At 38.4% G+C, this 12155-nt stretch overlaps 1 protein-coding gene across 1 annotated transcript in view; it reads right to left on the bottom strand.

Moving 5' to 3' along the window:
- The window catches only part of LOC120943719 (aldehyde oxidase-like), a 188219-nt gene that overhangs the window by 93248 nt on the left and 82816 nt on the right, over nt 1–12155 (bottom strand). The window contains exons 7-9 of the mRNA XM_040357194.1: nt 11717–11901; nt 8853–9042; nt 6309–6380 (exon numbers count right to left, since the gene is read on the bottom strand). Coding sequence (XP_040213128.1) covers nt 6309–6380; nt 8853–9042; nt 11717–11901 — 447 coding nt within the window. The remainder of the gene's footprint in view (nt 1–6308; nt 6381–8852; nt 9043–11716; nt 11902–12155) is intronic.

Raw genomic sequence — 12155 nt, 5'->3', positions numbered from 1 at the left:
CAAAGTACACAAATTGAATATTTATTGAATGTTGGTTTAATTGAATGACCCATTCAGTATAAACACTCGTACATTTAACCTGGCACTTTCTCAAAATGGTAAGTGAACGCTGTTCACAATAGCTGCTGAGGTTAGTTCATTCTGCATCAATTAGAAATTCAAATGAAGCTGCCACGAAATGTATTTATTTTTAATTGTGAATAGAGTGGGAAGTGTTACACTTCAGCCAAGTATTGCAATTTGTGTTGCTGTTGGCTTTATGGGTGAACAGTGGCCCAGGTTCAGGTAGGGGCGCGCACTGATACGGCGGCGCAGCGTATCGTTTTTACGCTACGCCTCCGTAAATTACTGGAGCTACGCTGCATTCACGAAGCATTTGCTTCGTAATTTGCGGCGGCGTATCGTAAAAGGGGCCGGCGTAAGCGCACGTAATTTAAATGATCCCGTAGGGGGCGTGGATCATTTAAATTAGGCACGTTCCCGCGCCGAACGTACTGCGCATGCTCCGTCGGGAAAATTTCCCGACGTGCATTGCGGTAAATGACGTCGCAAGGACGTCATTGGCTTCGACATGAACGTAAATGGCGTCCAGCGCCATTCACGAACGAGTTACGCAAACGACGCAAAATTAGAAAATCGCGACGCGGGAACGACGTCCATACTTACCATTGGCTGCGCCTCCTATTAGCAGGAGCAGCCTTACAGCAAAAACGACGTACGCAAACGACGTAAAAAACGAGCGTCGGCCGCACGTACGTTTGTGAATCGGCGTAAGTATGCAATTTGCATACTCTACGCTGACAACTACGGGTGCGCCACCTATCGGCCAGCGTCAGATTGCACCCTAAGATACGACGGCATAAGAGACTTATGCCAGTCGTATCTTAGGCTACAGTCGGCGTATCTAGCTTTCTGAATACATGAATCTATGGATACGCAGGCGTAATTGCTTTTTGAATCTACCCCACTGAGTATAATATGAGCTTAGAAGGTCTGGGCATTGGCAGCAACCTTGGGCCAGATTCACATATCTGGGCGTATCTTTGTGCGGGCGTAGCGTATACTATTTACGCTACGCCGCCGCAACTTAGACAGGCAAGTGCAGTATTCACAAAGCACTTGCTCCGTAAGTTGAGGCGGCGTAGCGTAAATTGGCCGGCGTAAGCCCGCGTAATTCAAAGTAGGCTGGTAGGGGGCGTGTTGTATGGAAATGAATCGTGACCCCACGTAAATGACGCGCCTAACGAACGGCGCATGCGCACGCATGCTCAGTATCACGTCAAATTTTCTCCCTAAATTACGCCGGCTCAATGCTTAGTCGACGTGAACGTAACCTACGCCCATTCACGTACGACTTACGTAAACGACGTAAAATACGGCGCTGTTCCGACGTTTCCGACGTCCATACCTTAACATGACTTACCCCTGCTTTATGAGGGGTAAAGTTACGCCGGTCGTACGCCTTACGTAAACAGCGTATTTTAATACGCCGGGCGCAAGTACGTTCATGAATCCGCGTATCTAGCTCATTTGCATATTCGACGCGTAAATATACGGAAGCGCCCCTAGCGGCCAGCGTAAATATGCACCCCAAGATAGGACAGCGTAGGAGACTTACGCCGCTCGTATCTTGGCAACCGTGAGGCGTATCTGATTCTTTGAATCAGGTGCAGAGATACGACGCCTACATTCGGACTTACGACGGCCTATCTGGAGATACGCCATTGTAAATCCTTTGTGAATCCGGGCCCTTGTGTATACAGCACACAAACTTACACTCACCGGACACTTTATTAGGTACACCTGTTCAATTGCTTGGTAACACAAGTTGCTAATTAGCCAATTACAGGGCAGCAACTTATTGCATTTAGGCATCTAGACGTGGTGAAGATGACTTGCTGAAGTTGAAAACTAGCATCAAAATGGGAAAGAAAAGGGGATTTAGGTGACTTTGAATGTGTCATGGTTGTTGTTGGTGCCAGACAGGCTGGTCTGAGTATATTGAAAACTGCTGATCTTCTAGGATTTTTACACACAACCACCTCTAAGGTTTACAGAGAAAGTCTGAAAAAGAGAAAATATCCAGTGAGCGGTAGTTTTGTGGCTGAAAATACCTGGTTAATGTCAGAGGTCAAAGTAGAATGGGCAAACTGGTTTGAGATTATAGAAAGGCAACAGTAGCTCAAATAACTGTTACATCCAAGGTATGCAGAATACCATCTCTGAATGCACAACACATCGATCCTTGACAAAGATGGGCTACAGCAGCAGAAGACCACACCGGGTGCCACTCCTGTCAGCTAAGAACAGAAAACAGACTTCAATTTGCACAGGCTCATCAAAATAAGACTGTAGAAGATTGGAAAAACGTTGCCTGGTCTGATGAGTTTTGATTTCAGCTGCAACATTCAGATGGTAGGTTTTAAAATTTGATGTAAACAACATGAAAAAACATGGATCTATCCTGCCTTGTATTAACGGTTCAGGCTGGTGGTATAATGGTGTGGGGGATATTTTCTTGGCACACTTTGGTACCAACAGTGCATCGTTTAAATGCCACGGCCTACCCGAGGATTGTTGCTGACCATGTCCATCCCTTTATGACTACAGTGTACTCATCTTCTAATGGCTCCTTCCAGCAGGATAATGCACCATGTCACAAAGCTCAAATCATCTCACCACTGTTTTCCTGAACATGACAATGAGTTCACTGTACACCAATAGTCTCCACAGTCACCAGATCTCAATCTGAAGCCTCGTACACACGACAAGAAACTTGCTGGGAGATATTTTTTTGCCGAGGAAACCGGTCGTGTGTACATTTTCATCGAGGAAACTGTAGAGAAACTCGACGAGCCAAAAAGAGAGCATGTTCTCTATTTCCTTGACGGGAATGGAGAAAATTGGCTTGTTGAGTTCCTCGAAAGCCTAACAAGGAACTCGACGAGGAAAACAATGTGTTTCGCCTGTCGAGTTTCTCGGTCGTGTGTACGAGGCCTAATAGAGCACCTTTGGGATATGGTGGAACAGGAGATTTGCATTATAGATATGCAGCCGACAAATCTGCAGCAACTGTGTAATGCTATCATTTCAATATGGATCAAAATCTCTGAAAAATGTTTCAAACACCTTGTTGAATCTTTGCCGTGAAGAATTAAGGCAGTTCTAAGGGCAAAAGGGGGTCCAACCTGGTGCTAGCAAGGTGTGCCTAATAAAGTGAATAGCGGGAGCATTCATATGTAAATAGTGGCAATATTCATATGTAAATAGCTGAGTCCGGCAGCATTGATATGTAAATAAAGGTGGCATTCATATGTATTTCATGACCCTCTGCAGTGAAGAGATGTGCTGTAACCTCTAGCAACCAATCAGTGAGCAGTATTACTGTAAAGTAATTTCTAGCAACCAATTAACAAGAATATCAGTAAGTGGTAATGATATGCTGTAACCTCTGGCAATTAATCACAATCTCTTCCTGATCTTGTTCAAATTTTCTTTATTAATCTTTTTTAACATTACAATACATACATATTAATACAAAAATGGATGGTCTCAATATACACCCAACATTAAAATAGACCAATGATATTGATAAAAAACACTGCCTGATCTGATACAGTAGACTGATAAACATATTTTAAGTCCAGTTGATATTTATTGTATGTCTCAGAGTAGGTGGAGAGCAAAATTGCATGGGGGGGCCCCCAAGAAATTTTATCCCCATGGTCCAATCAACATTAAAGACGGCCCTGCTTGGGAACTTGATTTTTCTGGTGCAGGGCAGACATCAAGAATTATGGGGCCCCTTACACTGCTTCAGGCATGGGCCCCCTGGAGCAGAGAACCATTTACAAAAAAAAGAAGAAATAAAATGAAGAAAAAAATATATAAAGAAGGGGACCTCTGGGCCCTTTAATAAAATATATATATACTGTGTACTTTTTTAAATCCGGCTGACAGGCTCCCAGTTCAGTGTGAACGCTGTGTGTAGTGGAAGAAGCACGTCGTGTAGCCACGCCCCGACGCATTTCGTGATTGGCTCACGTCTTCAGAGGGCCGTTTTGGGCCCTCTGAAGACGTGAGCTGACTGTGCACCTAGAGCGGACGAGAGCTGCAGTTCACTACGTTTGATGTGCTGTATTTTATCTTCAACATTTGTAAGCATATATATATTTTTATGGGGCATGGTTCTCAATAAAAAACAGTATTACACTATATGTCTTTTCACTTGCCTTACATGAAACACTCCCTCATTTATGACCTATACCAAACCTACTGAGATACGGTGACAACAAGAGGAAGGAGATATTTTTGGAAGATTGAGGAGACTTTTAAGGCAATCCATTGAAAGGAATCCCAGTATGAGCAAGGAGTTCTTAATGCTGAACACACCATAGGCATCTGGTGAGTAGAACTCCTAAGGGAGACCCGGTATGAAGATTATTTTACAATTGGAAGTTTCAAGGATTTTATGAAATACATCGGTTTAAGAGACTTTTTACAGTTTTTTCTGTGAATGGACTTTATGCATTTTATTCCTTTTGGTTTACATGATTTTATATTTTAAACCTATTTCATTTTGTGGTCATACACATTGCATTCATCCTCACTCAGTGAGACTAATTTAGCAGAAAGTTAATTACAGATTTAATTAGTCACCTTAGCGCTGTTAGTGCTTCTATTCAGAGACACATTGCTTTTCATTTCTTACCCTATTATAACAGCTGCTTGTCTGCAAAACTATTGATTATTACACATATTCCACCACGTCCATAGAGCGCTAGGCTCAGTTTTTATCCTTTGGATACCTTCTGATATTTTTTTACATATATATATATATATATATATATATATATATATATATATATATATATATATATATATATATATATATATATATATATATATATATATATATAAATAAAAATAAACATTCATAAAAAAAAAGAAAAAAAGGGGGGGGGGGGGGTTGCCATCCAGGGCCCTGGGGACCTCTGGGCCCTTTAATAAAATATATATATATATATATATATATATATATATATATATATATATATATATATATATATATATATATATATATATATATAAAATACAAAAAAGGGGGGTTGCCATCCAGGACCTCTGGGCCCTTTAATAATAATAAACAAAAACTCTGGGAGCTTTAATAAAAAAATATATAAAAAAATATATAAAAAAAAATAAACATTTATTAAAAAAAAAAGGGGGGGTTGCCATCCAGGGCCCTGGGGACATCTGGGCCCTTTACTAAAAAATAAATCAGTGTATATATATATATATATATATATATATATATATATATATATATATATATATATATATATATATATATATATATATATATATATATTTAAAAAAAATACAAAAAAGTGGGGTAGCCATCCGGGACCTCTGGGCCCTTTAATAATAATAATAATAATAATAATAATAATAATAAAAAAAACCTCTGGGCCCTTTAATAAAAAAATATATATATATATATATTAAAAAAATAAACATTTATAAAAAAAAAAAAGGGGGGGTTGCCATCCAGGGCCCTGGGGACCTCTGGGCCCTTTAATAAAAACATAAAAAATAAATATATATAAATAAAAAAATAAACATTTATAACAAATAAAAAAGGGGGTTTGCCACATGGGGCCCTGGGGACCTCTGAGCCCTTTAATAATAATAATTATATATATATATATATATATATATATATATATATATATATATATATAAAAAAAAAGAAAAAAAAAGAAATAAAATATAAAAAAATTATTATTTTTTTTATAAAAAAAAGGAGGGTTGCCATTCGGGGCCCTGGGGACCTCTGGGCCCTTTAATAATAATAATAATAATAATAATAAATATATATGCATATATATGTGTATATATATATATATATATATATATATATATATATATATATATATATATATATATATATATATATATATATAAAATATATAAAAAAAATATATTTTTTTATAAAAAAAAGGGGGTTGTCATCCGTGGCCCTGGGGATCTCTGGGCCCCCCGTACCCCTAAAAAAATTGGCCCTTTAATAAAAAATAAAATATATATATTTTTTAATAAAAAATAAATAAAAAAAGGGGAGTTGCCATATGGGGGTTGCCATCCGGGCCCCTGGGGACCTCCGGGGCCCTTACAGGTGTACTGCCTGTACCCCCCTGATGGCGGCCCTGTTCTAGTGACAAATGTGAACCCTACTATGATTTCACTGCCAATAGACTCCACATAAATCCCTCCAAAATATTGTTCCCTTGCATATGCCTACTTACATTGTTAGTGTAAAAGCCATTGGAAGTTTTCGGTTCGAATTCGGTAACTGATTTGTTGAAAGTTGTTGTGTCCTGCACAAAGGATAACGTTTTTTTTTTTAATATGGCTTACAAGACTAGTGTTTATAGAGATACAATGCTTTAAGCTCTGGAAACATAAATTATTAAAATGATAGTTGTTAAGTAGTTAGTTAGAAGGTTTGAAAAAGTTCATCTAATTCAACCAATAGAAAAATAAATAAATAGAAAAACTCCATTTACAAAACCCTTTACCCACCAGATCCAGAAAAAGGTGAAAAACACAATATACAGTATAGTTGCTGTTTGCTACTCACTGGCAAGAGTTAATCTAATAATGCAATTTATGTACAAGCAGACATACACACATGCATATAGGAAAACGGGGACATGTTGATGTAACAGGACAGTGACCATAGCTTCCTGTAATTGGAAGCAGTGATCACTGTGGTGTCATACACAGCCCATCCCCCCTACAGTTAGAAGCACTCCCTAGGGCACACTAACGCCTTCAGCGTCACCTAGTGGTTAACCCCTTCACTGCCAGTGTCATTTTCACAGTAATCAGTGCATTTTTATAGCACTGATCGCTAGAAAAATCACAATGGTCCCAAAAATGTGTCAAAAGTGTCTGATGTGTCCGCCATAATGTCAAAGTAATGATAAAAAATCAGATATCACCGCCATTACTAGTAAAAAAAAAAAATGCCATAATTCTATCCCCTATTTTGAAGACGCTATAACTTTTGCGCAAACCAATCAATAAACGCTTATTGCGATTTTTTTTCTTTTACCAAAAATATGTAGAAGAATACATATCGGCCTAAATAAACTAAGGAAAAAGTATGTTTTTTTATATATTTTTTGGGGATATTTATTATAGTAAAAAATATTGATTTTTTTTCAAAATTGACGCTCTATTTTTGTTTATAGCGCAAAAAAATCAAAACCGCAGAGGCGATCAAATACTGTGCCACCAAAAGAAAGCTCTAATTGTGGGATAAAAAGGACGTCAATTTTGTATGGGAGACACGTCGCACAGCCGCACAATTGTCAGTTAAAGCGACACAGTGTCATATCACAAAAAGTGGCCTGGTCTTTGGCCAGGAAAATGGTCTGGGGCTTAAGTGGTTAAATAGTTAAGATCAGTAATGCTAAATGCTGTAAACCAGGTATAGGTCACGCAATAGAACAAAGGAATTGTTTGGAAAAAAATGGAAGTTTACCTAAATTTGCTTTCTCTTTTTTTTGTGAAATTATCATTTAACATTATTTTTGGAGAGATATCTCATGCTTGAATTTTTCTCAAGTGCTATGATACTGTAGACAGCTAAATAAAATGCTTTTCTCTTACTTGTATATGAAATAACAAATGTATTTATCATTGCCAAGCCATTGCATTGATTTAATAGGGACCTCTCAGGACAGAAATGTAGAATCTGCCACTGATGACTTGTTTTTATAGGTGTATGCTCTGGAGCTATCATCCCCCATTGGTTTTCAACTTTTCAAAGACCAGAAAAATATCTTAGAAAACAAGAGAGCTAAGCAATGTTTTATTTAAAAATACATTTTTTTAGGAATACAGCACATATTTCATATTGTAGGATATATATTTGTTTTGTGAGAAATTAGAAATACATCCCGCCCCCATGACATCATACTAAAAAGTGCCTACTCTGGACACCAATTCCTTAACCACTTCAATACATGGCATTTTCACCCCCTTTCTGCCCAGGCCAATTTTTTGTTTTCAGCGCTGTCGCACTTTGAATGACAATTGCATACAACACTATACCCAAATGAAATTTTTTATTTCATAAATATTATAAAAGTTATATTTGTAAAGTTATAGCGTCTACAAAATAGGGGATAGATTTATGGCATTTTTATCATTTTTATTTTTTTTACTAGTAATGACTGCGATCTGTGATTTTTATTGCGACTGTGACATTGCGGTGGACAGATCGGACACTTTTGATACTATTTTGGGACCATTCACATTTATACAGCGATTAGTGCTATAAAAATGCACTGATTACTGTATAAATGTGACTTGCAGGGAAGGGGTTAACACTAGGGGGCGATCAAGGGGTTAAATGTGTATCCTAGGGAGTGATTCTAACTGTAGGGGGTGGGGACTCGCAAGGGGAGGAGACAAATCGGTGTTCTTCTGTATTGGAAACACACCATTGGTCTCCTCTCCTCTGACAGGACGTGGATCTATATGTTTACACACACAGATCCATGGTGGACATTTGCCCCCTAGATTCCCCCCTGTTCTGAGCTAAGGTATGTTAGGTTATAATGACCTACATCTCAGGTTACCAAATTTCATATGTCAACTTTTGATTTGCTGAACTATGTTTACCATAACAGGTTTGATATTAAACAAATCTCACCCATCTCTTACATCGATCTATAGGCACATACAATATACTTAAGGAAGTATGTCAGCAACATATAGATGGGTAGTACATTCTTTTATTTTTTTAAATCACTGAACGGAAACAAAATGTGACTTACAGTTTCGTCATAGTGTGGAAAATTCATGGCCGTCTTTAATTCTTTAGACACCTGGAGGTAGAACTGAAAGAGGAAGCTGATCGCCAGTGTTCGCTCATACTCCACCATGCCAAAAAAGGCTGATTCCTGTAGAGGGATCTCTTCTAAGAATAATTTACAAGCTTCATCCAGCATTGCCTCACCCCATCGTCTGTAAAGCAATATGTATATATTGGGGAAATGCACTCAGAAAGATCTGCCTTACTTTTAGGAAAGGAATAAGCATTTTTGGGTCTATGCTAGAAATTTAGATCTATAGTGCATTCGGAAAGTATTCACATCGCTTCACTTTTTCCACATTTTGTTATATTACAGTCTTATTCCAAAATGGATTAAAGGAGTTGTAAAGGAAAAAAAAATGTTCACTTTAATGCAATCTATGCATTAAGGTCAAAAAACATCTGATGATGCCGGCCCCCCCGAGCCCCCGTTTTACTTACCTGACCCGTCGAAAGTCCTGTGCTCGGTCCCGAGATCCTCTTCGCCGCTCAGCCTGGCCGCTGATTGGCTAGAGCAGATGGATTGAGAGCAGCGCAGCCATTGGCTGGCGCTGCTGTCAATCACATCAAGTGATGTGGCGCGCCGAGGGGCGGGGCCGAGTGATACAGTGAGCGACTATGACCGCTCGCTGTATCACGGGAGCGTCCCCGCAAGGACTCATCACCATGCGAGCTCTCTCGCTTGAATGTGGTCAGTTCTTACGGGGAGGACCAGAGACAGCTGCCGAGGGACCCCAGAAGACGTGGATCGTTATTTTACCGAAAAACATTTTTTCCCTTTACTAACCCTTTAAATGAATAATTTTCCTCAAAATTCTACAAACAATTACCCCATAATTACAGCGTAAAAGAAGTTTGTTTGAAATCTTTAAAAAATAAAAAATGAAAAAAATGTACATAAGTGTTCACAGCCTTTGCCATGAAACTTAAAATTAAGCTCAGGTGCTTCCGGTTGCCACTGATTATCTTTGAGATACTTCGACTTGCTTTAGCTACAACTTGATTTGAGTCCACCTGTGGTAAATTCATATGATTGGACATGATATGGAAAGGCACACACCTGTCTATATAAGGTCCTACAGTTAACAGTGCATGTCAGAGCACAAACCAAGCCATGAAGTCTAATGAATTGTCTGTCCGAGACAGGATTGTGTCTGGGGAAGGGTACAGAAAAATCTCTGCCGTTTTGAAGGTCAGAATGAGCACAGTGGCCATTATCATCTGTAAATGAAATATATTTGGTACCACCAGGACTCCTCCTAGAGTGGTGACCACCAAGAACCCGATGGCTGTAATTGGTGGCAAAGGTGCTTTAACAAAGTATTGCGCAAAGGATGTGAATACTTTGGAATAAGGCTGTAACATAACAAAATGTGAAAAAAGTGAAGTGCTGTGAATACTATCCGAATGCACTGAAGCTATAAGGGCACCAAGGGTGTATGTGATGATGTAGGCGGACACAAGAACCAAGAGGAAGCAGGGGTAGCATATTATTTTGCAACGTATTTCTTAGACAAAGACTATTTAATGCACTTCTTATTAGCAAACAATTATGTGGGTTTCAAAGAACAATCAATTCCAAACAAAAATACAACAGAAAGATTTTACAGCAATACTTCTTATCCACAGTATAATATGCATTAATACACATTGAGGTTGATTTACTAAAGGAAAATAGACTGTGCAAATGCAGTCGCACTCTGCAAGGGAATTTGCTACAGAGCTTAGTCATTGTGGTACAGCTTCACTCTGTAACGAATACCCAATCACATGCAAGGCATTTCTGCTTTCACATGATTGGCTGATGGAAGTCAGCAGTCTATTTGTCTTTACCAAATCAACCCCACAGAGATGCATTTGTGATATATAAATGTATTTATCAATGATTTTATAAAATATTTTGCCAAAATATGGGATTTATTTACTAGCTAGAGAGAGAAAAATGTGTCACAATTCTGCATAGAAACCATTCAGCTTCCAAGTTGAACAAGCTGAGGTTAGAAGCTGATTGCTTTAGTAAATAAACCCCAATGTATCAAGTCAAATTAGCACTTTCTGACATTTAATCTGTTCTTCAATAGAAAAGGGTCTATGCCATCATTGCCATGACTAAGCACTGATTAGTGTGAAATGCGTCGGCTGTCCCTTTTCTGACTGTATTCTGTGATGCATGTCCATTGATTTTACAAATAAAGACAACTTTTGAAGTTCCTTTGGAGTGCGGCTGTCCATCCCTCCTGAAAATCCTACATTAGCAAAAGGTCTTTACTGTAGCATCTCGACCTATTTATAAGGGACCAGTTTTTATGTCCTATATATGTTTTTGATATAGCTTATAGCTTTAATAAAATTAGTAGTTAACTCTTTAGGGTGTGCAGCAGTCTGTTTCTTTCTTATTTTTTATTTTTGGTCATCAAGTAGCTGTTACTCCCACTGCTTGCTGTGGTTCCTACCTCCGACTCACATATCATGTAGTGGTGTACAAGCCAGTGGGAGGAACCAAATAGAGTGGTGGCGGAGTAGATATTTCACATATGCAGTGGAGTATATGGCTTCTTCTTTAGTATTTAACTGTATGCAAGAGACCCTGTGCTGATAAGGTCAATTTAACCTATTCTTTACCATTTTTGCCTGATTTAGTTGTAAATCATTGGATTTTCTACAGACAAAATGCAATTATTATCTATTAAAGGCGCCAAACCTGTGGCAAAATGCTGGTGAACACATTCAAAATGCAGTACGCAACACACATTAGTGTAAACAGGTCCTACTGAATATTATGGATTGCTTTTGTTCTTGTATTTTCTGTACTGATGCCATACATACCTGCCAACAAGCATTTCACTGACGTACTTTGCAAACATACAAGCTGATTCAGAGCCCCCATAATAAATGTTCATAGACATGATGAGGTCCGAATCTTCTTTCAGCAAGACTCTCATTGCAGCAACGTCGGCAGGTGCTGTACTTCCCCATCTCTGCACCTGTCTGAATGCTGAGGCAAATTCCCACTGTAAGTATATAAATAAAACAGAGAGAAGTAATGTGAGACTAATATGTTCTGACAGAAAATGGGAAAAAATAATATCATATCAACAGCATTCTTCAAGAACAAGATTGTGAAAAGACAGCAACTATGCATTATGTTCTTCTAACATAAAAATTAAAACCTATAAACAGTAAATTCTATTTCTACAAGATGTTAAAATAAAAAAGAAGTGTTTACTGGGAACAGGTCTGCTCAACTTAAAGAGAAATGCTTATG

Source organism: Rana temporaria, chromosome 6, assembly GCF_905171775.1.
Source record: "Rana temporaria chromosome 6, aRanTem1.1, whole genome shotgun sequence".
NCBI lineage: Eukaryota > Metazoa > Chordata > Amphibia > Anura > Ranidae > Rana > Rana temporaria.
Note: the sequence above shows the minus strand (reverse complement) of the source record. Positions and strands in the feature narration are given on the sequence as shown.